Below are 27,828 nucleotides of genomic sequence, written 5' to 3' on the forward strand. Positions count from 1 at the left end.
GGAAGGGGGGGGGGGGGGGCTAGCTCAATGTAAAGATACTTGCGTAATGCTATATGGGGATGATGGGGGGGGGGTACATTTTTGTTTCTTTCACAAGCAGTACACTTACTTTGACCAATAATACATTTAACTTTTAATGTATAAGACAACATTTGCAGATAGAAACTGTCCATGAGAGACCTCAATTCACAGTCATTGATCATGTGTGATTAGATATGAAACAGCCCCATTTAATAATTTATTCGATTCTTTGATGGGTTAATTTCGCAGGGACAGTGTATAATGCATAGATGGCACCAGAGCTGCTGCAAGCTTAATTACATCTGTAGTCCCCGGGAGGGAGGGAACAGCTCCACAAACACGCCATATCCACACTTCATTCAGTTTAGCAGGAATCTTGTCAACTAGTTGAATAACCAAGAAGAACCAACAAAAGAAATGTCAACCTATCACTGCCTCATGTTCTTCAAGTACCCCCCTCCCACCCCCATCTTATCCCACCCCTAGAGTCCAATGACTCAGCCTCCATCTGCCCTGCTCAGGGGAGCCCTCACCTGTCCATCTGTGGCCCGCTACCCTGCAACGGTTCTCTCTGCTCATACACAAAAACAGCGCAGCGCTTTTATCCAAAGTGTCTCTGTATCGTGAGTGAATGTTTTCTTAGACTGGGAGGCCTTTTCGAAAATCAAACCCTCAACCCTGGCAGTATTAATGCCATGCGATACCAGTTGACAGAAAAGGCTAAGGACTTAATTCACAAGAGCGAGATCTTGTTTTAAACAGGATTAGGCTGAGTGACCTCTCCTTCTGATGTCCCCATCTCAATAGTCCTTACAACTTCCATCTCTTGCCGTGGAGGCGAGTAAGGACATTCCCTGCTCTCCGGCATTCGGAGATGGTGGTTGAGGGCAGTATGTGCATGCATGTGAAAGGAGAGGATGTGATGCGCTTCTGACATTTATCAATGAATTCATTACATTTTAAGTGAGCTGCCAGCCCTGCATCAATCGACTTGTAACAGAACACATTCGACAACTTCATTTATAAAATTGCTCTCTATGCATGTCCCTGTAGGAAATACACATTACCATCAGAACCCTTACAAGTACAAGAAAAAAAACACCCTAAATTCTCTAAACATGAATAAATGGTTTTAAATATATTAACCTATAAAAAAACATTCACATTGTAGCAACAGTTCATGGGTAGACGCTGGATTTGTTTTCCAAGTATTGAACAATGCGTGCCATGCCGTGTTTGCATGCGTGTGTGTGAAACAACAGAACAGTTCCCTTCAGTACCCAAATACAAATTACAGTTTCTTCAAGACCCAATAATATTAAAAATAGTTAATGCCATTATTACGCCCCCCTTCTTCTTCTGTGCAAGTCAGCAGTAACATTAGCTGGTCCCATTGCCATTGGGACCAGGTTATTGGAGATCTGGTCAATCTCAACGGGACACTTGATCATGGCTCTTCTCCCGGTTCCACTGCGGACCAGAGGGCAGAAACTGTCCCTGATGATGAAGTAGGTGAAGGAGGCACTTGGTTCTTCTAGTATCCACACCTAGACTTTGACAGGCGAAGGGGCTGGCTTACGCTCGAGGCCGTAGAGAAAGGTGGCGGCGATGACCAGCAATGCACCGACCAGGAAGAAGCTACACAAACAAACACACACACACACAAGAAAGAGAGAGAGAAAGAGAAAGAGAGAGAGAGAGAGAGAGAGAGAGAGAGAGAGAGAGAGAGAGAGAGAGAGAGAGAGAGAGAGAGAGAGAGAGAGAGAGAGAGAGAATTGTGTGAAGTAGCAGCCTCAGGTCATTCATTCATCAGGGTATTTTCGAAGAGAACCTTGCAAGTATTTACCTGGTAGGGACGAAGTCCCCCAGCCAGAAGAAGGAGATGACTGTGGACGCGAGGATCGACAGCGACCCGGCAAAACCTTTAAGGATGTTGTCTGCGTATTTAATTACAGCAGCTACCACCAACCCGCCCACAGCCTGCAAACGCACCTCTGTTAGTTTGAAGAGATACAAGATACACAACTAACAGTCATGCCACTCTCTTACTCGTACTCACACACCCACAATGATGACACCTACCTTATATTGATTCTTAGTATCGGCACGGTGATAATAGGGTAATAGGGTCCAGGTGGAAATGTCCCAAAGTTGTCTTTTAAATGGTGAATGTACTGCATTAATACAGCGCGTTTCTAACCAGTGGCCACTCAAAGCGCTTGACAATATTGCCTAACAATCACCCATTCATACACACTTTCACACCCCGATGGCGTTGTCAACCATGCAGGGCGACAGCCAGCTCGCCGGGAGCAGTTGGGGTGAGGTGTCTTGACCAGGGACACCTCGACACCCAGCTAGGAGGAGCTGCGGATCCAACTAGCAACCTTCCGGCTACAAGCCAACACGCTCTACCTCCTGAGCCACATTCCTTCTTAAACATGCACACAGGCAACCGACTGCAGACACTGGGGTCTGAACACGGCACCTTTGGGCTGGGAGTTCAGTACTGGCCTGGTCATGACTACACTATCCTGCCACACAGCAAAGGAGGACTTGATCGTACCTGTAAGAAGATCACCGTGTATGTGATAGTGTTGAAGCCTTGAAACATCCCATCATCCACGAGCCTCGCTCCATCGTAGAGGATCATCCCGAAGAGGCCGAAGACAAAGCTAAACACACCTGTCAGAGCCAAGGAGCCAGCAGAGGAAGGAAAGATAGAGGGAAGAGAGTGATGAGATGAAGTTTATGGCATTGTACTTTTTTGTTGACACAAAATAAGCCCAAATAAACCTTACTGGCTTACTGCTTAATGGCTTGACAGGAGAGTAATCCATCTGTTACAATATATATATATATATATATATATATATATATATATAATCTAACTCTGTCCCAATGAGTAATACCTCTGTCATTGTATTTGTTAAAGAAAGGGTTGCCAATAAAGTGAACTGAAACTGAAGGATTTACCTAATCACCTTGATCACCTTGTTCCACACACACACACACACACACACACACACACACACACACACACACACACACACACACACACACACACACACACACACACACACACACACACACACACACACACACACACACACGCACGCACACACGCACGCTCACCTAGCTGTATGTTGCGCAACCACACGCTCTGTTTGGTGTGCTTCAGTATTTTCTCGAAGTAGACGCCAGCGAAGCCGCTGGACACACAGGCAATGAGCACCGCGAGCACGCCCACAAACTGGGAGCCCGCCGACAGCTTCTCCGCCGGGGAATCGCTGGGCCACTGTCAATCAACATTAGCGTGTTGGGACACGTCAAACATGGAAAGACGTGCTGGTCTTGGCAGACAACATTGTTTAATGTCTTAACGTAAGCCAGTAAGCCAATACTTGTTGTGTGTTGTGACTACTTTGTTTTGAATACTGAAGTTAAAATGGCAACGTCATTGAAACCGCCTTCAACTTAGAGGCTGCACGTTTCAATACATTGCTAAACATGACTAATTACGAGGGAGCGCGTCTATGTTCCCCGGGTCCTATGTTCCCCGACCCGGGGAACATAGGACCCGGGGAACATAGGGATAACCCCAATTACGACATCATTAAAACATAATTTAAAGATAATAGATTGTTCTAATTAGAATTAGCCTTAATTACCATCTGTCAATTTTATTTTATTTTTCTTTATTTAACCAGATGAAATCCCATTGAGATATTGAAATCTCTTTTTACAAGGGAGCCCTGGATTAACATCTTTAATTCTCTTTATCAATCCTCCGACCAATCACCTTCTGGCCTTTTTCCGCTCAAGGCCCTCTTTGGCATCCAGCTAGCATTGAGAACTAAGATGGCCGCTGGGAAAAGAGGGCCGCAGTACTCTGTGGTCGGTACCTGCACTAGTGCCACGCCCGCCATCAGGATGACCAGGGACAGCCACTGGTAGAGGCCCAGTCTCCTGCCCAGCATAGACACAGAGAACAGCGCCGTGGTGAGGATCTTCAGCTGGTAGGTTACCTGGTGGTTACCGCACACACACACACACACACACACACACACACACACACACACACACACACACACACACACACACACACACACACACACACACACACACACACACACACACACACACACACACCAACGTTTTTCGACTTTTTCGTTGCTGTGGCATTCTAACATGTGACGTGTTCCCTCGGCAACGTGGTCACCCGATAAACTGGTTAGTGCTGTAGTTGGAGGAACGCAAGGATCTAGGAAGGGCCAGGACAGTGTAGTTTATGTTTTTTCTCTTACTGTCGACCCACTTTTGCTTAAATAGATTGATAGTCACAAGTCACAGAGTCGTCCTGTTGCTATGGCTCTGAGGAATCCACCCAAAATATGTATTCCCTCATATTCCATAACAGGGTTAGGCAGCAAGCCAAGCAGAGGACTGCGGCCGCTTGCGTGGGAATGATTCACTCATTTCAATACAATGCAAATAACACCAGGTTGCTATTTACACATGGGCGGATAAAACCTATTGTACACCGTCCTCGAAAGACCGGCACGCACAGCGACACTCACACCCACACACCGACTACCTGGTAGGTGGCGGCATCCAGGTTGGACAGGGCCACGTACAGCAGGTTGTTCTGCAGCGTGTAGATCCCTGCAGGGACGGCCAGCTTCAGCGTGTCCAGCGGCTTGTGGACAATCTCCTCCTTCAGCAGCTGCTGGAAGCCCCGGAGGCTGAAGTCTAGCGGTCAGGACGTGGACGGGTTAGGACGCGCTCCATAAACCCTCCCAGGATGTTTGCATGCACACCCTAGTCCGGGTCAGCTGGATTAGACGTGCATCTGTTCAACTTTACTGCAGACATTATGCGATCAAACAATCAAACCCCATCTCCTGGCTTCACTGAAACATCCGTGACCGATATAGTTAATCAGAATCCCTTTGTTGTGGCGATGCCCCGGAATGTAAACAGCCCTAAGCCTAGCCATTACAAACTCTGTATGGACGCACAATGATTCCCAAAGACCCGAGTAAAGTAAGAAATGTGCTGAATAACTATTGTGAACATTCTTGACCGGCTTCCTCACACTAAATGCCCTTAGGCAGAATCGGAACAGGGAGCTGATTGACCAATGATAACACGGGTTTGAGTCAAGCCAGGAGTCCTCCCCTCACTGGTTCACTGGCATATGGATACTCAATGTTTATTGGTCAAATATGGCAGCAGCGGTCCATTACTTCAGTATAGCAGACTGCTTCTTGATAATAGATAGTTGCAATGGACGCTTTGGACATTTATTCCAGTAATAAAATCCTTTTTAAATCCAGAAGATAACATTTTTGTTGTCGTTATATTTTTGGTCAAATATTGATTTCTTTAGAAGCTAGCCATGTAATAAGGAGATTATATACAGCCAATCATAATGGCCGGCGGGGTGTTTCAGGAACATTCCACCTCGGTCAACTTTATTTTGCGACAGTGTATTAGTGTCAAGGTTATTCTAGTGTCGCATCTTCACTGGTTTTACTTCCATTATCTTATCTTGTCTGTTTTGTTGCCCATAACAGCGCGGGGAGAGGGCCAGACCTCCCCGTCCCCTGACCTCTGACCCCTGACTCACTGTGCTCCTTGAGGACCAGCAGGCAGCAGACCAGGATCTTCAGCCCCTCTGCACACACCACGGCCGAGGAGCTCAGGTAGCGCGGGCCGTCCTCCGGCAGGGTGCGGGAGTAGCGCATGGTGAGCACCAGCGAGGTGGTCTGCACCACCAGCACGCCCAGCGACAGGTACTTTATCCTGGAGGACTGAGATGCCGACGTCATGGTGCCCGCGGAGGCGCTGGAGGAACGGGAAGACGAAGGCTCCTTGGAGTCAGGGGGGATAAGGTGTTCCTACGGGTTGATGAGGGAGCGAGAGTGAGGGGTTAAAGGAAGTATACAAAAGTTAGTCTGAAGAAAAAGACTCTGCAATTATACTACACAGGGAGGATAGCATTTCCTGACACAGCCTTGTTGTCCCTCGCCGCATCAATACATTCCTCTTGTCAAAGGGAGGCCTTGAGCTAAATTGACCACCTGCAAGACATCTGTAGTGCACAGAAGGGCTTTGATCACGGACCCTCAACCCAGAAATATTTCTCCAGGGGCTGTCCTCAGGCACAGTAAGATTCAAATTCTGAGGTAATACACCAGAGCAAGCCGTGAGAGAATGACAAGGGTAAGAATAGAGTAGTAACCTGAATGTTTGGCGTCGGCCTATGCAGGACATTGCTCTTATCAGTTACGATTATGATATGATATTACGGTTTATAGTCACACACACAAGCACATACACACATGCAAATTGTACGCATGCATCAATAAAAGCTATACTCATTTTGCCTTCCTTATCTCATGACAGAAGGCAGTTTCTCAACGCTACTATTTATACACGCTCAGTGGCGGCTATTTACTTTTTCACCTCACCTCCTGGTCTCCTGACTCGCCGTTAACACAATCACCCCACCCCAAAAAGCAACAGGCACGGCAAACACAGACACTAACGGCAAGAGCCTTCACTAGCGTCAAGAACCACAGTGAGCAGCTTGCTTGAGTGCATTCAGGGGCGCCGAAAAGGGGGGGTAAAGGAGACTGATTCTAGGGGCCCATGATGGAGGGGGGCCCAGAGAGGCCCCTAATGATGATGAAATTATAATACAGAAATTATTATACTGTTCTTTTCATGGGGCCCAAAATCCCTAGCGGCGCCCCTGAGTGCATTAATGCATGTTTCCTGGACTCTTGCTTAGACACCTCTTGCCCCAACTACAAAATAACTATCCAAAATGTAATTTGACTTTTTTGTGTTAACTGACTGAGGTTCAAAGTTGACGTGGCCATCTCATACAGAAGGAACCTATGACGTGCCCCAGAGTAAAGGCTGCAACACAAGGCGTGGATGTGCTGCGAGGGAGCCGGCAGACATGGCAGTGAAAGGAGAGGTGTGGTCCGCGGAGCACACACTGGGACCCTTATGCTCCGCGGACCACTGGGCAGGGCTGCACAAGCAAAGTCAAAATGACTAAATGCTAACACTATCCACACAGAAAGACATTGCCCTGTCGATGTAGTTACATTTACAGGAAGATTTTTCACTCTACTGAAGTTAGTTATTTAATTTTATTCTAAATGAGGATTTTGAGAAAAAATATACTATAGCCTAGGCCTACTTATTTCTGATTGAATACAGAATCTCTTTATAAGCATTTGAAATGTAAGTAATGAACATTAATGTCTGCATAGAAACGGCATTCCATTGACATATAGTCCTATCTCTGTCAATGTAATAGGCTATTCATTCACACTTTTTCTGCAACTACCAGCGCTGTATTAACCACAAACTTCTCTTATGACACGCTTAGCAGGACTTTTGTGCGTCGCTTCAATCACAAGTTACTAATTAACCTTGCCCAGCGCATGGATCAGGTAAGCGTCCGAGCGCTACTAATGGCCTGTCCTCGCTACTTGTTTACAAATTGTTGTTTATGTAAGGTAAACAACAATTTGTAACAGGCAAATTCCAACACAGGTATAGACACACCGCTGAGTCCATACCTTGCTGCTGCTGCTGTTAGTGGTTTCATTACAGCAGACTTCCAATGAGCTATCTGTTTCCATATCTACTTTAGACATGTTGGTCCTAGCCTTGGTTGCATGGGAAACCGCCAGTGATCTTCTTAGTTATCGCAGCGCTTTCCCTCCAACTACAGCACTAACCAGTTTATCTGGTGGCCATGTTGGCGAGGAACCACGTCACATGTTAGAATGCCACAGCAAAGAAAAAGTGGGAAATGCTTTGATCATAATAGGGGGCGTTGCCGTGCGCCTTCAGATGATAAATTACCTCCTTAGGGGAGGGAGGAGGGGGAGGGGGAGGGTACCAATCGAAGAGGCATGCTTACTGCAACAAGAACCGCAACTTCTGAGAGGCATCTGAAGCCTAAGCATGTATCACTGTTATGTCTACCTGTGTGTGTGTGTGTGTGTGTGTGTGTGTGTGTGTGTGTGTGTGTGTGTGTGTGTGTGTGTGTGTGTGTGTGTGTGTGTGTGTGTGTGTGTGTGTGTGTGGGGGGGGGGGTGATGCGTTACTATCTTTCCTTCATTGGTTCTACAGTGGCTGACTTGTAAGTCATGCATGCCATCTAGATTTCCTGATGCAGAATCAGGAAATCTCGATCATAATATTCTAATCTTTTTAAATAGAAGCAAATATATGTTGTGGCTACTTGTATATGCACTAAATGTAGGTATAGAAATGGGAGGTAGAATACAAACAATAGGAACTGGCTTCACATACAAATAAATTAGAAACGAACAATCTTTCTTGCAAAGAAAAACGTAATTAATAATAATAATGTTTTCGAAATTATCCATGATCTTAAAAATATAATTGGGAAATAATAATCTTACCCTTCCGAATTTTTGAATCTGAGTTGAGGACCTTAAAATTGTATCATAGCTCCGTGTATTTATCACGTCCGTTTCTCTTGGTGACTTGCGGGAAGAAAAAGTGTATTGCGGGAAGAAAAAGTGTATCGCATGGAGGCCACGTCCTACTAACTATTTTACTCTAGAAGTAATCTTGGTAGAAAACATAGATTTTGCGCCACCCGGTGGAAAATGGGGATGCATTCATTACAAATAGTATTTGTAATGAATGCATCCCCATTTTCCACCGGGTGGCATGTTGGGTATTTGTCAAATACCCAACATCTCCGTATTAATAGCTTCTCAAGAGGTATTTGGCAAGAGGTATTTGGCTTATTAAATTTAAATAATAATAATATAAATATATCTATATATATCGATATATTTATTATGTTACACGTGAACCTCCTAAGATGGTGCAATTTGATTGGATCGCTGTCTCCGAATATTGGGAAATATCCCATGATTGAGTTCTCAAACTCGGGATATTGTAATATATCGCAAAATGTGTAAACGGTCGTAGGCTACGTCACGCTTATAAAAACAAATAAACCGCTAATAAAAACAAATAATAACCTTCTTGTCCTTCGGTCTCGGGGGCTATTCCCCACTATTCGCTTCGCCTTCGGCGAATAATAGTTTAATATAAATAATTATATATATATATCATTCCGAGTGGTTACCAACACAACATGTATAGTATTTACAGGACGCTAGAGGGCGCTGTAGCACTGGTGACCTGATAAAGGAAACACGTCCCCTTTCGAGGAAGAACAGCACATGCGTTTCCTTCCCTTGCTCGCATCGCAGCACCACCCCTCAATCACAAATATATCTTAGTCTCTGGTAAACTGAACGGTCAAAATGGTTCGGAAATTGAAATTTCACGAGGAGAAGCTTTTGAAAAAGGTGGACTTTATCAACTGGGAAGTGGACAACAACTTGCATGAGGTCAAAGTGCTCCGGAAGTATCACATCGAGAAGAGAGAGGATTACACAAAGTAGGCAACCTACTCATCCGTGTTCATCATATCATTATGAATCAAAAATGATCATCCATCTATTTTTAAATTTAGTGATATCGATTAACAAATGCGAATTACTTCATCAGCACGTAACATGTAAACCTCACAGTGCTATAATTCTCGCCAAACTTACTCCTACATCTGCATCTCACAGTGCCACCTAACGGCAGACATGTTTCAGGTATAACATGTGTCAGGTATAACATGTTTCAGGTATAACGATCAGTGTCAGGTGTAACTAACAGTAGACTTGTGTCAGGTATAACATGTGTCCGGTACAACTAACAGCACACTTGTCCCATCCCCCATGTGTCAGGTACAACAAGCTCAGCCGAAACATCCGAGATCTGGCCCAGAAGGTCCGTGACGTTGATGAGAAGGACGGCTTCAGAGCTCAGTGCACAGCCCAGCTCCTGGAGAAACTGTAAGTGCTGCACAGCGTGTTGCTTAGAAGACACAGTCCAGCCGCCAGCCATGAGGACGTGGCCATTCCCTCCATGGAGTGCCATGTTCGTGAAAATCAAATGCTTATCTGATTGTGTTTAATGGCAGTAAACTCGCCAATATTAAATGCATTCAGATAAGACTCATATTTTAACGAATAGGGTACACTCTGCAGGAATAGCGACTGAAAGTTTGTGATGCTAGGCTCCCTTAGTCGCTTAGACACAACCCTGCACTGGTGCCTTCGCTTCATGACGAAACACAATGGGATTCAAGTGGAGGGAAATCAGGGTGTAAATGTACACACATGTAAATATAGTTTGCTGCATGAAAGCATAAACTATACAATGCTAATTTAAGATTTGCGAATAGTAAATACTTTTACATCTATCTATATTAATGCACATTGTTGTTTCTTTCAACTGTGAGACCTTTTTGTTGTGAGTGGCGGATCTGCTTTCGCACATTTCTCATCTAGTGGATACAACCTGCTATTGAGACACATAATTTTGGGATATTTTTACGGGACTACGGAGAAATATATACACAAACCAGACACCAGAGGGGTTTTCCACAAAGCCGGGGTTTGCGGTAACCCAGGGTTTGCGGTAACCCTAGGTTTTCCGTTCCAAAATGAACACGGTATGTTAGTTACTATAGAAACATAATATGCTCTGAAACAAACCTGGTCGGAGCAGGTTTTGCGCAGGTTAAGTTTGGAACATAACCCGGTTTTGGGTATTTAAACCTGTGTTCACCGCAAATTTTGTGGGTTCACAATGGCATGCCCTTTTGATGAGAGGTGAAATCGGAGCACAAATTATTTGTGCAATCCACCTGAGCGATTAATAAGACCACGGCTCGACATCTTGGCACCCGGATGACTTTTTGCTGGAGAGATATAGATTCTCGCGCAGATCTTTAATATATTTAAATAGCCTTACATAGCCAACACTACCAATCAAAGACCTGGCCTCAGTTCACTCCAGACTATTTGCGTAGCCCTCCGTTTTTTGCAAATGGTAGTTTTATCTAGGCTATAATGTTGGAGATGCCGGACCAAGATTTTCATCGGCCTCCTATCATACAAAGAGCAATATTGGCTGAGTATGCTGAGAGGCGCTTACAACAGAAAGTATTAAAGTCCTAACGGACTTACATCCACTGGAGAATGTTCGATCGTAGCCGGCGGCTCCATTACAAGCACTGATCCATCTTGATCTGTGAAGTTGGTGAATTGTCACTTTTAGGTTTTCTACCCAGTTACCAAAAAAAACACATTTGGAACATTTGCGCTGCGGCACGCACACGGTTTGCATGTGTTACTTCGAAGACAAACAAAATCTAAAATACAAGAAAAACTGAAAAACCAGTTCATTCAACCAGTGGGGTACCCTCAAATGGCCTCCAGGTACCCCCTTCCATACCAGGGCGCCCTGAATGTATGTCTATTGCCAGCCCCTCCCCCGGGGGCCAGATCCCGTCTGCCGACTGTCTGTCTTTTTATGATTGGCTTAAAAAAAAGGGCATATTTAAATGCAGGAGTGACAAATATGGTATGACAATTTAAATGTTGGACTGACAAAATATACCAATATGATGGTGGGAAAAGCTTAAGTTTGTATGATCCGCTGACCGCTTGGGAGCCATCGGAGTACAAGTTTTTTTTAGAAGAAAAGGGTTATGTGGTAGGAACATTAAGTATGCTTAACTTGGATATTGATGGATTCATGGCTCAAAAATTAAGGATCATGCTTTTGACATCTTGCGCATTCACGTAGTCAGTGATCCGCTGCCAGGCTTTGGTTCTCCAGGTTCCAGAGGCTTTAGCGTTCCCTTTTCTTGTGATAATGTCCTTCTCCTCGTCATAGCTCTCCAGGAGAACCTGGAGTTCCATTTCATTGAAATAAGCGGCCCGTTTCGCCATTTCGACCAGGCTTTCCATGATCCATACATCACGTCTTTATAGGTTTGGGGTGGACGCGCACAACCCTGTGTTAACCAACCCTGTGTTGATTGAACCAATGCATCACCCGTGTGGTGGAACTGATAGCTCTGGTTTAGTTGGCACAGGGTCAATCAACCTAGAGTTCTCTGTTTGTTAAACCTCCGTTCGTGGAATACCCCACTAGTTAATTATAGCCAATCAGAACATAGGTTTGCGATATCCAATCAGCAACATCAGCAGAACTATGATATTGTGTTTAATATTTCTAGTTAAATATCTTATGTACCCTGCAGTTATTTATATTGACATTGATATGTTTAATATATTACATTTTAATTTACCTTATGTTCACTTTTTGCTTGAAAAGAATCATAAATGTATCTTTATCTTGCATGGGCTGAATCAGCTTTTGAAATGTTCCATTTAATCACATCCAGGCGGGACACATAAAACCACATAAATGTATTAATTTGAGCTGTCTTTTTACTATGCACATATTTACAGTAATGCAAATGTCTCCGAAATACTGGGAAAAATTGCATTTGCATTTTTTTCACAGGAAGACAGGAAAAAATACGATTTTTTTTTTTCAGGTTCTGAAATATTTTATTATTTCAGAACCACGCTCAACCCATAAGGTTGGTTTTTACAATGTTTAGAAATGTAAATATGTACTCTCAATAACGATGTATCAAAAATAGCTCTGTTCCTCCTTATTGAGTAATGTTTCATTTTACTAGTGTATATCCTCATTCACCCCTCTAGTCGCACAATGTTATATTTAACCATTTTAGAAGCCTTTTCTCTATAAAACAGTGTTGAATGAAATGCCATTAAGGGAACAAAATTAACTATTAATAGGCTGTTTGAGAATAGCATGATGCTAATTTTTTTCACTAACTGTCTAACATTAGCCTTAACTATTACCTGTTAATGTTCCCTAAAACCGACTCATTTAGTGGGGATAATCCAGTTACATGCATTAATGCAGATGTGCTGATAATATACAATCTGGGTATTTAACAATTTACCTTTTTAAAAGTGCATCATAAATGGTCTCTTGTGCTGCAACTCCAATTGGTTGCTAAATCCATGGCTCTGGCTGATTTGATATTGAAAACATATGTTCTGATTGGCTATAAGAAACCTGGATTGTTGGATACAATTATCTATTTCTTTTGTCTGTGGTCATCAAATTGGTGCCAAAAAGATAACATGTACTTCATAAATGCTGTCATGTCCATTCAGCATTATGACTAAGGGGTCTCTGCGTTTTATTGATTAACTCCATTTGAGTATTTGAAGGTTAATCCCAATTCGGTTACTGATCGTACAGCTAACATTAACTGGAAAGGGGGAACTTGGAAGAAATTCCTGTTTTTTAAGTACTTCTGATCTAAATCTATACTTTGAACAAACATTGTTTTGAATATTTGTATTTATTCATTTCAGATACTGTATAGGTTTGATTCCTACCAAACTGAGTCTGGCCCTCACGGAGAAGGTGACCGCATCTTCATTCTGCAGGTAATACAGGAGCATCGTTGTGAGGGTTTCAGAAACACAGATGGGGCTGAACCTGTGAAATGTTGGGGAAACAAATCTAGTTGAACTCCAACCCGTCAATGTCACCTCCACACTGAAACCAGTTTGTTGCCAAGTCGCAGTTCTCCAGTTGAATGATGAAGTGTCTCAGTCCTTACTCTACAACTGCCGTTCAAAAAAATGCATGTGCCTGTATCATGAGCTTTGACGGTCCAATCCTGCGGTGGTTGATGTTGAATGCCTCTCCTCAGGAGAAGACTGCCCAGCATCATGGTGAACCTGCGCATGGCCCAGAACCTCAAGACAGCCATCACCTTCATCGATCAGGGACGTATCCTTTGCTTGTGAACCAATGGCTATTTTTTTTTGGGAGCTCTGCCTGTGCCTTTGTTAGCAGTTTCTTGAAATTGTAAAATGAGTTTGCATCTAAAGGAGTCAGTCAGCTATTGTACTCCAAACGGTTCAGTAGCAGACAGAAGCACGCAAGTTTACTTTACAATAAATAAACGGATCTATTGACACATATCAACCCTTTGTAATGGCCGCCTTACAGATGCACTATATACAACTTAATGGCGTCTGGAAAGCTTTCTTGTAACCTTCGGTTGTACACACTAAATTCAATGTGTCAATCTGCAACCTCAACACTAGATGCCAAAATATATTTTTTAGTCAAGGGTCCTTGACCGCATGTCTAGATGTACGTGTTGGACCAGAGATCATCACAGACCCAGCTTTCCTCATTACAAGGTCAGTGTAATTTAAAAACTACATTTGACCCAATTGTTTTGACCCATCATAATCCCAGTATAATGGATTTATTGCTTTTCAGGAACATGGAAGACTTTGTGACATGGGTTGACTCTTCTAAGATTAAGCAGCATGTCATGAATTACAACGACGAGGTTCGATTCTGTTTTGTTTCAAGTGGTTCATTTCAATATCTACTTCATGTACAGATGTGTGTGCCATCAGTTTCACACTGATGTGTCGTGTGTTTGCAGTAAATGTCGGTTAATAGTTGTCCCTCTGTCTTTCTTTTTTCAGAGGGATGACTTTGACCTTGTGGTATAGAGTCCCCATGCTGAGTATCACCCATCACTACCATGAACAAAAGACCCAGAGCGCTATTGGTCTGGAGAGGGAATGGTGAACACGCCTTGCCCGGAAAACTTGTTTAAGCTAGCGCTTTCTTCAAATTCGAGGTCTACTCCCTCCCTCCCTCCACTCGTGCAAAGAGCGTCAAGAACAGGAATGACATTCGCCTTGTCCTAGAGGCGCCTTGATGTTCGTTTATTCATGCTCAAGGAACATTAGAGATGGCCTAATGCTGAATGGACTGCTCCAAACATGTCGGCCTACACCATCTCCTTAGTGGATTCTAGGCGCCCAAATCTATGTTGATGTGAAATGCCTTCCCGTTACTCAACGTTATGTGACATCATTTTTCTACTGCCATTCCTTTGTGTACTTTTCGAAATGGCAAAATTGTTCTTGCTTTTGTAACTGTACATATATGTAAAACACGTTTAAGTTTTGCTGACTTAAATGCAATGCGTAACAACAAAGAAAACAGGATTTGGTCACATTTTATATAATTCTACGATTATTTTGTAAACTTAAGTCGTCACAGTGTCCTCATATTTAAAAAGTCCATTGCATACAATTGTTTTTTAAACCAATAAAACAGGGGCTACATTGAAACCTGAATAACCCGGCTTGTGTTAGGCCTATCTCTCAAGCTGTCCAGCAAGCTGTGTTGGCTTCATGGAGGGATTTTTCAAATTCAAATAACCGCCACAAATGTGGCTCTTTTCCAAAAGGTTATTATGCTTTGTTGAAATTCAGCTTGGCTGAGATGGATGTTTTGTTGAAATTAAATTATACTGTCAATATTGTAACAAACATTGCTGATGATGAATGGGGTTGGATCTATAACTGGTCGGGTGAATCTATTGCCAGAATCTATAATCAATCTTGAGATTAGCAGGTAGCCAAGGTGGTTAATATTCACGGGTTAGCCCCTTCACACCCTGCTGCTCTAACCCAGTAGTAGGGTTAGAGGGTTGGTGTACATGTGGAACATGTAAACATATCTTCCAGGGTTTCCACGGATAGAGGGTACCCTTCTTACAAATCGGCACACATGACTTTCACATCATTAACGAGTTAGAGAAGTAGTTCATGTAAACATACTATAACTGACAACTCTTCAAATATCGCCCCATACAGGATCTTGTCTTGCTGTAAAAGAGGTATAGCCGTAAATAGTAAAGGAAAACACATGTAACTGGTGGCCTTCGAAAGGCGAGATGGTAGATGGGTCCACTCCTTAGTCCTTTGTATGGTTCCTCAGAGCCACCAGAAACGCACATATATGATGAGTGTGATGAGGAACAAGGCCCCGGCAGCCACCTTGGCATATGTGGACCTGGTGTTCAGGTACTTGGCATCGCTTCTATACTTCTTGGAGAGGCTGGTCAGATTGCTGGCTTTAGTGTCCAGGGCTGGAAGAAAAGAGGAAATTCACGCATCTTAGCGACAAGGAATAAATTAACCATTTGTGTTCAATACTTAATGAAAAAGGTTATAATTAACAGATTGAGGATAAACCCATGTATCTTCATATGAGATTTCTACCCATATTTTGGTTAGGAAACATTGAAAGTAATGCGGGGCTAGAGCTGGGTTATCTACTGGTCAAGCTGCTGGTCAGCTAGAGTCAAGTAAAATGCTGTTCATCCTCACGACCGTTGGGACGACAGATCACTGTTCTGAAGATTAAGACTTTGGCAATCAGAATCTGATTTAATCTGGAAAAGGTCCAGTACATAATATATAATCTTACCATGGAGGCTTCAAGTTTTTATGTTGGGGATGTGTGATTGCGTCTCACTAGCTGGGCAAGCTTGCGAGTCTACACTAAAGCCAATTGAAAGGCTATTGGCAAACACTAAAGGTCTGCGATAAAAAAACCTCTGCTATAAAAAAAATGTATTTGGCCTCCCTCCACTCTGTTCATATACATTTTAAAAAAGGGCCTCCAAGAATACTGCCCCCTAACATCTGGAACCCCATACCAACAGATTGACATAACATCTCTTCTTTCATTTGCCAACACCGCCATAACCAGATTATTGGTTGTTCAAAAATGCATGCAGTGTGGTAATTTAAAGCAATACTGTGGACATTTTATAACTTGCAAAGTTTGGTCCTGTTATGTATTTTTCGTCCCGTCTTCTTTCCATCAACCACCTATCTAAATCTTGATCATATGTATGTTGATTATGTGCATCGTCTATTTTTAGAAAGATACATTCAAATCTTAAAACATGGTACAGTGAAAGTGTGGTTATGTATCAGCAACATTTGCTTCTAAGAATAATCTAAAAGACTATAATGGAGAAAATCAATTGATAAGTTAACCAAGTGTACTTGCCAGAGAGAGCTTCTCCGCGTTGCAGAACCTCCTCAATGTTAGCCACCATAATTCTCTGGACGTCCTGTAGCTCTGTGTTGATGCTGCCAAAATTCCTCCTGGTCCTGCTGTCAATGTAGGACTTCTTCATCTTCTGAATGTACGTGTCTAGTTTAGTGGACACGTGTTGAAAACGTCACGGTCAATTACAACAAATAATCAAAATCAGATAATGTTTTCTTGACAGGAAAGCTTGATTTTACTGTAGAAGATATCAAATTAATGTAGAGAATATATGGACCAGTTTAATTAAAATATATAAAAAGGTGTAAAATGTATATAAGCATGGAGCACCTTGAGGGACCAGATCTGGGCAATGATAAGCTGCTCATGATTGACACTACACGTGTAAAACGTTTTTATAATTACCAAATTCAATGAAGGAATATGGTCTGGTTACTGTGGGCACTTTCCTGCCGTAGTTGTCATAGAACTCAGTTTGAAGGTCCTCCAGGAACCCAAAGGCCATCTTCTTGGGGTAAACAGCCTCACAGAGGGTCAGGTAGCACACGCCATGTTCTATCAAATAGCTGGAAAAAGGTTTTGTTTACATTATTGTTGTCAAAAGTCATCCGTAATGTTGCCATGTGAAAGGGGGGCTGTTTAAACGCATGTATAACCCTTTCTGTGCACTCACTGAAAAGACACGTCACCGGCCTCCAGAGTACACCTGTCAGGGCTCTGCTCGTTCAGTTTTCGGAACAGTTGTTTGGCTTGGTTCTGATATTTCTGCAGGTCTCTTCCTGGCTGATGGGGCAAGGTTTGGGACAGAACAGCGGTTTACTTGCTCATTCCACAGAATGGACGTTTTCCGACAACATGACCATATGAGATGGTGGTGAAGGTACTCCATCCTTACCTGTTCGTTCTCCTGCATGGAGGCGGCCAGCGGCAGGCCGTCTGCCACACGGGCGATCATCGTGAATAAAACCATTTTAACGGATAACCTTGGTTGGTTTTTTTGCAACAATTAGTCGAATCCTGGGTCAAAAAGTAAAGGGTGAAAATTCCCGGTGTTAGCTGTCAAGTTTGAGGATACAGGAACAAAAAAGTTGACCGGAAATGTGGCGTGTGTCGACCAAGTGGCTCCGTGCAGGAACTCATGTCTACAAGTTAAGAGATATAAGGTTACTAAGTTCATTTAAAAAACACTGTCACTCAAATAATGTTGTAAACAATCATATGATCAGCAATACATAGGCCTACTCATGAATCAAAAATGTATTTGCATAAAACAAAACATACACTTTTTTATTGTTTCAGGAATTATTTTCATTATTAACAGTGATTTGATGCCTTTAACCCTAGGTGCAATGTACCAGGCTCCATAGTGACCCGGGGGGGTGTACCGTACAGGACAGGCTCCATGTTATGAAACCATGGGGGGTGTACCGTACGGTGCAACCCCAAAGGCCGGCATATCCCTAAACATTTTTGGAGGACCGGTAGCCTACTCGATTTTCTCCCCGTTGTTTTTCAACGTTTTCCAAATGTTTTTCGGTAAAAAATAATAATTAATAAATTACAATTTAAGCTACAGCATGAATATTATAATAGGCCTATTATAAAAACTACAATTCATAAGAGAAACACAAGAAAAAGGCACCTGAGATTTAAGTGTATGGCATGCAAGTGTTGGAGGAAATAACATGACTTATAGCCTAAATTGTAATTTTATCTATTTTTTCTGAAAATATTTCAAAGCCCGCTTCTAGGGGTCCACAGACCGGCACAGCGTAATTATATATATATATTTATATATATATATATATATATATATATATATATATATATATATATATTATCTTGGTAAACGACCGATTTTCAGTCATTGCCTGCTATAGTCAGCTCGATTTCGCCAGCTGTGAAGGTATCACTGCACCGTGAAGTTAAGTAGCCTACTGAATCACTGACAACTTTTATTTAGTCAGTTATTGATGTAGGATTACTAGGATCAATAAGGTTGAATAACGACGGGTTTAATCTGCTGAACCTGACGGTGTTAGCTAGTCAGCTGAGTACTGCATGTCTGATGCTAAATAAGGTTGCTTTTAATTATACCCCTGTAAAGGCTGTTGGATTACATATATGAATACAAATTATTCCACACAAAAAATATAAGTCAGAGCTTTCAAATGGTATGACACAGACAGTGTCATTATTTTTTTCATAATGTAAGCGTCCATCCCTTCCCCAAGTTGGCAGCAATTCGGCCATGTGTGGGGAAACTCATTGACCTACAGGCTATTCAAGGTCTTGTCTAATTATTTTCGCTCTCCTGCAGGTGGTGGCTGCTGGTGCTCTAGCTGGTGGCTGCTGCTGATGGTGGATGCTGCTGGCGGTGACTGGTGGCTTGAGCTGGCAAACACTGCTGTTGCAGGTTGTTGCTGCTAGAGGCGATGGCTGCCTGAGCTGGTTGCTGTGGTAAAGGATGGTGCTGTCGACTTCTGCAGCTAGTGGTGGCGGCTTGTGCTGGCGACGGCTGTTGGTGGTGGCGACTACTGGTGATGACGGCGGCGACGGCTGCGATTGTTGTCCTTCCTTATGACCTGATGCACTTCGCTATCCTTAACCTCAGCCTGATGTATTTTGTTTGTTTATTAATAACTTAAAATATTCCTCCCTGTTCTTGTTTTTCAAATAAGATGTACACGCACACCTGTTCACACATTTGTTGCTCTTCTTCCACACATGACTACTTTGTTTTATTTGATACCCCCTGGCTCTACTTTGCTTGTTCACACTTGCTGTATGTTTGCTTCGTTGTTCTTAGTCATTCTTGTTCCCACTTGTTTTTGGTTCAACAAACCTGAGCCTGATATATGTGGAGAGTTTTTTTTCCAAACCACTCAGCATCTCAAACACTTGACTCCTGGCTCCAGCTTGCATGCGGCATCCTCCTTTGCAGCGTACGTGCAGATGTTAGGCAGTGAAATCTGCATTAGCTGGAGGGTTTTAACCAGTGGTCCACTTTATTTGTATCACTACTTTAATTGTCTCCTTTCCTCACCGTATTCCTCTCGTTAACACTATATATATATATATATATATATATATATATATATATATATATATATATATATATATATATATATATATATATATATATATATATATATATATATATATATATATATATATATATATATATATATATATATAGTGTGGTCAGCTCCTGCCTCGTCAGAAGAAGTTGTCATTGGGAACGAAATGCTAAATGGACTGTTTCTACTCTGCTTTCTCAATCGCTCTCTGACACGGGTGTCGTCGGAGATTGAATCGGAATTACAAGAAAAATCAAGGAGATCCAAAAGTCTAGTTGCGCAAAAATTGACTTCTTGAATCGTCTTCGAACAGACCACCCTTCCACTCCAATTGTAAAACTCAAATTTACAAATATGCAACAATATTCAGGAAAGTACTTGGGTAGCCTATGTGTTTTTTTTAATTTATATTTACGATTCAATTACATGGCGCGGCGTGTTTGGAACTATAGAGGCAACATGAACGACGTGACCACCCCGCCGGCGAGATCACAGAGTGTCGCAACTCTTCTCTCTCTCTCTGGCTCTGAGCTGACCGACAAACGCTGCTCGATTGCTCTGGTCTGTGAGATGCAGATGCGCTCTCTTGATACGGGCGCTCGCCTACAGCCTTCACGAAATTATACTTTACACTAAAATAGCACGTAGGCTCACATTATCCATGGACAAATCCTGCACAAAACGGTAATGTTACCTTGCATTAGCTTGTGTTTTGTTATAGGTGTGTGTCTGTGTGTGTGGTTTAGCATGTCTTATAATATGGCTCCGCAACGGTTGTTTTTCCGCATTTTCTTGTATTTAAAAGGAATTTGCTTGTTGTTCAATCGCTTCAGATCTGTTAAAATAACACCGCTTATCAATTGATAGGCCTTGCTTCTGCAAGTGGTATAACAGATATTATAACCCTATTAATGCAGGTCAACTCCAATGGTGTGTTGTGGTGAATGATGTAGGTCAGTTCATATGCTGTGTCGTCAGTAGCCGAAGCTCTTATCTATAATTCACATATTGGATTTGCTATATCAGGTTATTAAGATGTGACCAGACCAGCTGACTGTAGCCCGGTGTTTCCGCTGTGGGGGTTCACCATCCAGATCTCGGACTGGAGCGTCACTCCTTCTTGGGGCGATTTTCTATGCAAGAACTACTACTGCTGTCTGCTGTATACGTCTAGACATAGGGTTTCAGATCGGTCTTGGTGTTTGGGGCCTTTAAAGAGAGCGAAGGGGCTGATTGTGCGCGGACACATTCATCTGCTAAGTGGCAGAGAAACCCCCCATTCACTCATAACATTTCCCGGAGTGCTGGCACCGTGGCATGGCCAATATGTTGAAAGAGCCATTGTGCAGCCTACGGTGCAGCTGGCGACACCGTGTGTTGTGATGGGTCTGCCCAGAGAAATGCATCAATTGCAGTGAATGAGCCGGCTAAAATCTATAGGTCACCCGGTTGTATTTTGTTTCTATTGCAATAATTGATTCTCCGATCAACTGTTCATTTCGTTTTTCCTATAATCTAGCTCTATTAAAGATCTTTTATTTTTTTTTACACGTGAGGAATTTCCGGTACCATGCTTATATTTTCAATACCCGTGATCCATGTCATCGGTCCCGCCGTATTCCCCTCCCCAGGTCGGCCTATAATGCCCCGGCGTGAGGGGAGCGGCTAAGCAGGAGATGGGCTGCACTTCGGCCAAGCAGGTGTCGGCCGTGCCCAACGGTGAAGATGGCCGGAATAAAGCCCAGAGCAATGGGGAGATCCTCTCAGGTGAGTGGACCGGTGGAGACGGTTACCCCTGCCAGCTATCCGCCTTGGATACACATGGGTGCGGCAGATATGGCCAGAAATTTGTCTCCATCAAAATTATTTCACACCGTATCAGGTTCGAACCTTGTGAAAAGGTCAAGTTTGTATACTAGCTAATAATGTATGTAGTTGTGCAAACATCATGGCCAGATTCTAGTTACTAGCAAATCTACTTTGTTTAATTTCAACTGATGGCAGATTCATAATACTCACAAATTACATAAATATAATCAGATTTATTGATTATGCATGGCTGAGAAGCCCTGAGAAATGAGTTAGTAGGGTTAGAGCTATTATATTGCCCTGCAATATTGCTCTACTCTCTAATTTTCCCTCCAAGTTAGTGGAAGAGAAAGCCTTGTAGAGAGAATGAGGAAGAGGAAAAAAATGGTTGTAAGCTGCCAACCGTTGTTGAAAGAGGATTTACTTTCTAAGCGTCATAATGCAAGCACATAATTACTTTGCCAAGTAGCGGGGGCAGCGGGGCCTCACTGAGCCGGATTCTGCTGATGATATGCCCTGACAAGGGGAGGGGTCCAGCTAGCCCACCACTGATGAGGGGTCCAGCTAGCCCACCGCTGATGGGTGGAGGGGTCCAGCTAGCCCACCGCTGATGGGTGGAGGGGTCCAGCTAGCCCACCGCTGATGAGGGGAGGGCTCCAGCTAGCCCACCGCTGATGAGTGGAGGGGTCCAGCTAGCCCACCGTGGATCAGTGGAGGGGTCCACAGCTAGCCCACCGCTGATGGGTCCACAGCTAGCCCACCCTGTGTGTTCCCCCAGCAAATGTCTTAGTCAAGGTGGTCGAGGAGCGGGGGCGGGTGGGGGGCATCAAGCTGGTCGAGGAGCAGGGGGGGTCCGCTGCCATTTAAATTCCATTCTTATCTCTATTCTTTGTAGCTGGTGGAAGTATGTTTCCTTACCCTATGAGTTTTGTACTTTGTTAATGCATTATAATAAAAAAATATATATATATAGATAGATTTTTATACATTGGTAGTCAAGGTGGGGCCCTATTGTTGTTATGGCGGCCGCCTTAACCATACAGTGCCGCTGATGTCCCACGTGAACAGAGCCTCCACCGCCATGTTTTTTTCTCTCGCCCTTTTCTCAATGCTCCCTTCTTTTCTAACTCTCCTCTCTCCCTTTTCGTCCCTCGCCCCATTCTCTTTCACTCACCACTCCTGTTCTCTCAACCATCTGCGGCCCAGACGAGTACAGGATGAAAGGGGCCGAGCAAGAGAGGTATGCCGGCGGGGAGCAGGAGCGAGAGGACGGTCAGGAGGACTGCACGGTACGGTGTGGTCTTAACTGGTGTTTCAACTGTTTTACAAAGAACCGCCGTTTCCCTGTGTTTCGAAATGGTGTTGATTGTGCTTTTATTGTGTTGTTCGAATGTGCCCAGGAGAAAAGTGCCCTGCTGGGTAAAGGCCAGCACACGGAGGATAATGGATCCAATGGAAAGATACTGTAAGTGCCTGACACCTGGGCGATGATAAGCTGCTCATGATTGACGCTATATCTCTTTGACTGACTTGCTGTTCCGATTCCTCGCAGAAGCATCCACTCCTCAGAGAGCCAGCAGGAATTCTTCCGTATGTTAGACGAGAAAATTGAAAAGGTAAAACTAAGAAAACCGTTTAAATGTCAGTCATTTCCAGCCCCCCTTTTATCTATTCCAAACGACATACAAGGCCTAGGATTAGTGTATTCCTTCACCCTTTAAAATAAAAAATGTCTTGTTTTGTTTTTCCCTACACAGGGGCAAGACTACTGCTCTGAAGGAGAAGACCTGACATAACACTGTGGTCTGCCCCTCTAGTGTCAAGAGGACCTTCTAGTCCTGCCAGTGGCATGGGGGTTGAACTGTCCCGACACCTTCCCATGTCCGCTGGCCCCTTGTAGGCGAGCCCACTGAGAACACATGGTTGACTGACTGCAACTCAAGCACCTTTTCACCGTTTCTCTTCTACCTGCAACCCCTTGTTTGGAGGAGGGGGGGGGGGGGGTCGTTAGCACCTCAATATCTGCTTGGCTGTTCCCCTGGACTCCTGAAGCAGGGTTCTCCGATCACGAGCAGCTTTCGTCATCATGGTGATGAGGACTCTTTGCTAGAATATTTTAGAACGTCTTGCCGTGTCCTTCCCACATCCTACCCTGAGAAGCGCACAAGGACACCTTTACTTTTACAATAAAAACCATGTCAATACGAGGAATAAGACACAAAGCAACCTGGGAACGCATTCACCCCCCTCCAATATCGTTAGCGGACTTGATGAATAGCACCCAAGACGCGAGGGCGTTGACGTTATCGGTGTTAGCGTAAACCAACTTGCAGGAGATGTAAATGTATTCCCAATGTCAATCCAGCAAAACTACAGAACGTAACGTCCCTAGCTGTCAAGATGATGTAATCTCTAAATGCAACCATGTTTAAGAATAATAATCAATGGGTAGTGCACTTCTTGCATTCCAAACATTTTGTTTTGCCAGTATTACCCTTCTATACAGTATGTATTTTATACAGTATGTCAGCCATAAATGTACATATGTGTTATCCCGTCCATGTCTATTTATGTTGAGGTGTAGGGTGTTTCAAATAAGTCTCAGGGTTCATTTGTACTTATTGTGGTCTCATGGAGTCAAGTCTTCGCCTCACTTTTACCACCATGAAATGAGAAGACGCACTCACATTTGCAGACACTACCAGTTGGCAGATAATGCCCCTTTCCAGTATCAGTTTGAATCGCAAATATACACATAAGTTGCATTTTCTTTCTCATTTCTGTATTTCTCTCACCAGAATAATGCCACAGTGAATGTTTTTGTAAGTATGTTTGATTTGTTTTTTGTTTTTTTTGTAAAAATAAAAGTGTTTCCAAGGCCAATGACATTGGGATTCAGAATAGGAAATTAATTCACAACAAGACAACCAAGGCTATGCGCCTAAAACGATAATCGACTATATGATGTGCACATGAAGTGCCTTCAGTTTCTATCCTTAACAATAACATTCCAGTCCTCGTCACAGTTGGCCATACTTATGAACATCACCCATGGCTTTGTTTTCTCTTAAAATATAATTTCCAACATGATTTAAAGTAAACCATTAGGGTTCCCCTCACACAGGCTGCAATTTTCTGTCTCATTTTTACTTCACAAGGATGGATCATGGAAACATGGTTCGTTACCATGGTTCCAAAACAGGATTGCAACAGTGCTTTACTTTCTGCTCTCTGATGATCAATGTTGCTGGTGTCTTTTGCGGTGCTGCCGGCGACCGTGGTCCTGGATTTGGCCAGCGGGAGGGTCCGGCGTCACAAAGCCATCAGTCATCCTCTGGTAAACCAGGGTGGAGTCAGACGCGACCACACACAGCAACACAGGGAAGCCGCGGCCCAAGACGGTACGCACACTTAGGAAATACAAAAGATAAGGGGAAAATTAATAGGGACAAAAAACACGAATCTATGGATTTACAAAACAATACTACCTTGAGCACTTTTCTACGTCACCTTTTGTGGTTCAGATACTGGTGAACGGGAAGGGGTAGGATGCTCTGCATGGGGGCCCCCTCCTTCTCCCGTCCTTCCAACAACACCACCTGTAGCTCGGGACATTTAAGGCTAGAAACGTCCTTCCAGTGACGCACTAGAACGGCAGAATAAACCGATGTTTGAGATGGACAGGCATCGTTCATTTAAGACAGTTGTGAAGGACTTTGAGCAGGCTGGTCAGACTCACCCTCGGTTAGATCCATGTAAACAAGGAAAGCTGCGTGGACCTGAGCACCGTCGTCCACGTCCAAACTCTGCATCCGCAGATACTAATAAGGAGGGGAACTTCAAAACATTAGATATTTTATTTTTTTACTGTTAGTCAACAGTAATTGATATCCCAGATGTCATCATTTTCTGTTGCATTTACCATTGGGTGGTGAAGGATCCAGTTGTGAGGGAAAAGGTCATCAACATCATCAACGCATAACGTATCTGTTGATTCCGTCATCTCGGTGACTTCATTCATTAATTCATTCCTAAACACATCTTTATGACATAAACGCTTGGGACCGGGCCATGTGTCCACAAGTTCTGCTTCGAGCCATTTGTATTGGTTTGCCGATGCGCAACATGATAAAGTATCCGGGTGGAAACGTTTTCCCAAACGCTTGGACTTCGTTTAATAAAAGGGTTTATCCCCGCCGTTTATTTCCGTCAAAATATGTATCCATGGATTATGTTTATAAATATATTTAACCACAAAACGCTAAATATATGCTAAATATTTAGTTGAATAATAGTAACAACCCAACAGAGAGCTAAGGAAGAAAGTTAAATTAAACAACATCTAATTCAGAGGTCTAAATCTCACTTTTATACATTTATGAAGTTCAGAAGTTCAACGATAGATAGCGCTATGATAGTATCGGCTATTCTATCGTCCACTTCACCTGTGCACAGTGCACATCACATATTAGTAGCCTATACGTTACATGTGAACCTCCTAATTTGAGGCAATTTGATTTGTTCGCTATCTCGGGATATTGGGCAATTTCCCATGATTGAGATCTCAAACTCAGGATATTGTTTTCATTGTAAAATGTCTGTCTCGTTACTCTTAAAAAAATAAATAAACCGCTGATAAAAACAAATAAATCCCGGCACAAAGTGTTATCTTGTTTATTTTTGGAGTGTTCACGTTTAGTACATACTAAACAATTGTTTACTATGCCAGACAGTTTTTTTCCTGTCCGTCTCCCAGTATAACGAGATTAATATATTTAATCCTGTCCTAGACCCTTACACGACCCAACCCATGCATTTTGAATGGGAGCGTTTCTCTGATCGTTTCGTGCCACACAGGCGCGTCGTTAGCAATTGAAAACATCCGGGGCTTAAGCCCGGGGGGGAGCACCATCCTGACTCCTTCGTGCTACGGTATCTTAATTGATTAATTAATTAATTGATTAATTAATTAAGGGCGCCCCCAACACATAGGTCGCCTATCAGCACCATCAGCAAAAATGAGACATTAGAATAGCCTATATAGCCTGCATGCACCTACCCGATGTCAAGAAGCCATCGCTGCTCCGACGGACCTTTTTCCCCCAGCCAGGCAACGGCAAGTAAGTAGTTGTCTGCTTTTATGTTTCATTTTTAAGTTATTACTTGTTGTCAGTGTAGGTTTAATGTTTCAGATAAAAACATGCTTTATATTTAGTCAGCATTTCAGAGTTCTAATGTTTTCCCGGAATATGCGTTCCTAAACTGTTCACGTCATGTTCTCTTTAAGATCGCATGAGATGATATGTGCTATCGCACGACCTGTAACCAGGAAGTAAACACTCGCTTGCATGAAATGATATGCGCTATCACGCGACCTGTAGCCAGGACGTAGATTTAAATAATGAACAAATAATCTTCCCAGACTGTTTCTGTTACTTGCTTATGCTGTATGCAAGTTGTGTAAGAAGCTTATCTGCATATAAATCTGAGCTGTAAATGAATCTGTTAATGAAGTCTCATTTCGACTCCTTCCTCCACTTCACTATTCATGTTCTGTTGCTTGCAGTTAACTACAGCCGCCCTTCCTGGGTAACGCCACCACCAAACCCTGGTCATCCATTGAAGCCATCTCTCTCACACTGCACAGTCACACTGTTGCCGCTTCATTCTCATTGTCTCATAATCTCATTATTATGGCTGCTGTGGATGCTTTAAAAAATAAAAGAAATTATCTTAGGTAAAATCAAACCATTGGGATGTTAGATTGAAAACCTCCAAAGCAATGTATTAAAAATTGAAAGAACAGTCCTATGTGTAGTTTCCTTTTTGGGGATTTCAAAATGAGGTACCAAGCTAGAATGGATTGTCAACCCACTGTTTCCCAACCCTCTCCGATTTTTTTCTATGAGTAGCATGCATACAGTACTCACATCAGCGCCACAGTAAGCCTATAGAGGCTGCAACCATTTGCTTCTCAAAAGATTGTAGTGTTTTAGAATGAACGACCACTAGAGAGACAAGACAGGCGGCGCTACTA

The 27,828-nt window shown here is 43.1% G+C and overlaps 5 protein-coding genes across 8 annotated transcripts; 2 read left to right on the top strand and 3 right to left on the bottom strand.

Annotated features, from left to right (window-relative positions):
* Positions 1-115: 115 nt before the first annotated feature.
* On the bottom strand, positions 116-8,587 carry LOC115549623 (UDP-N-acetylglucosamine transporter). Of its 2 annotated transcripts, none has more exons than XM_030364940.1 (8): positions 8,481-8,587; positions 5,654-5,924; positions 4,619-4,773; positions 3,927-4,049; positions 3,157-3,319; positions 2,588-2,706; positions 1,868-2,001; positions 116-1,659 (listed from the first exon to the last, which is right to left on the bottom strand). In XM_030364940.1, exons 2-8 carry the CDS (start codon positions 5,853-5,855, stop codon positions 1,569-1,571), a joined length of 987 nt encoding a protein of 328 aa, XP_030220800.1. In that variant the 5' UTR covers positions 5,856-5,924; positions 8,481-8,587; the 3' UTR covers positions 116-1,568. The 2 variants fall into 2 exon arrangements, with proteins under 2 accessions (XP_030220800.1, XP_030220799.1); XM_030364939.1 differs by lacking the exon at positions 8,481-8,587 and adding an exon at positions 7,626-7,872.
* Positions 8,588-9,236: 649 nt separating this feature from the next.
* imp3 (IMP U3 small nucleolar ribonucleoprotein 3) lies at positions 9,237-15,170 on the top strand. The gene is made up of 7 exons (XM_030364958.1): positions 9,237-9,499; positions 9,840-9,947; positions 13,368-13,442; positions 13,712-13,791; positions 14,159-14,210; positions 14,293-14,365; positions 14,508-15,170. Exons 1-7 carry the CDS (start codon positions 9,363-9,365, stop codon positions 14,532-14,534), a joined length of 552 nt encoding a protein of 183 aa, XP_030220818.1. The 5' UTR covers positions 9,237-9,362; the 3' UTR covers positions 14,535-15,170.
* Positions 15,034-18,016, bottom strand: sec22ba (SEC22 homolog B, vesicle trafficking protein a). The gene is made up of 5 exons (XM_030364956.1): positions 17,798-18,016; positions 17,576-17,685; positions 17,308-17,468; positions 16,900-17,046; positions 15,034-15,967 (listed from the first exon to the last, which is right to left on the bottom strand). The coding sequence occupies exons 1-5, from the start codon at positions 17,870-17,872 to the stop codon at positions 15,813-15,815; spliced, it is 648 nt and encodes a 215-aa protein (XP_030220816.1). The 5' UTR covers positions 17,873-18,016; the 3' UTR covers positions 15,034-15,812.
* A 2,480-nt stretch (positions 18,017-20,496) lies between these two features.
* Positions 20,497-24,677, top strand: LOC115549643 (uncharacterized protein C1orf21 homolog). 2 transcript variants are annotated; one of them, XM_030364963.1, is made up of 6 exons: positions 20,497-20,666; positions 21,614-21,749; positions 22,998-23,080; positions 23,192-23,256; positions 23,347-23,407; positions 23,549-24,677. In XM_030364963.1, exons 2-6 carry the CDS (start codon positions 21,659-21,661, stop codon positions 23,585-23,587), a joined length of 339 nt encoding a protein of 112 aa, XP_030220823.1. In that variant the 5' UTR covers positions 20,497-20,666; positions 21,614-21,658; the 3' UTR covers positions 23,588-24,677. The 2 variants fall into 2 exon arrangements, with proteins under 2 accessions (XP_030220823.1, XP_030220822.1); XM_030364962.1 differs by having other exon boundaries at positions 20,500-20,666; positions 23,344-23,407.
* On the bottom strand, positions 24,552-25,928 carry tsen15 (TSEN15 tRNA splicing endonuclease subunit). Of its 2 annotated transcripts, none has more exons than XM_030364959.1 (4): positions 25,714-25,928; positions 25,531-25,612; positions 25,302-25,437; positions 24,552-25,201 (listed from the first exon to the last, which is right to left on the bottom strand). In XM_030364959.1, exons 1-4 carry the CDS (start codon positions 25,810-25,812, stop codon positions 25,030-25,032), a joined length of 489 nt encoding a protein of 162 aa, XP_030220819.1. In that variant the 5' UTR covers positions 25,813-25,928; the 3' UTR covers positions 24,552-25,029. The 2 variants fall into 2 exon arrangements, with proteins under 2 accessions (XP_030220819.1, XP_030220820.1); XM_030364960.1 differs by having other exon boundaries at positions 24,607-25,201; positions 25,531-25,628; positions 25,714-25,926.
* Positions 25,929-27,828: the final 1,900 nt, after the last annotated feature.

The sequence above is a fragment of the Gadus morhua genome, chromosome 8 (assembly GCF_902167405.1).
Source record: "Gadus morhua chromosome 8, gadMor3.0, whole genome shotgun sequence".
Classification (NCBI taxonomy): domain Eukaryota; kingdom Metazoa; phylum Chordata; class Actinopteri; order Gadiformes; family Gadidae; genus Gadus; species Gadus morhua.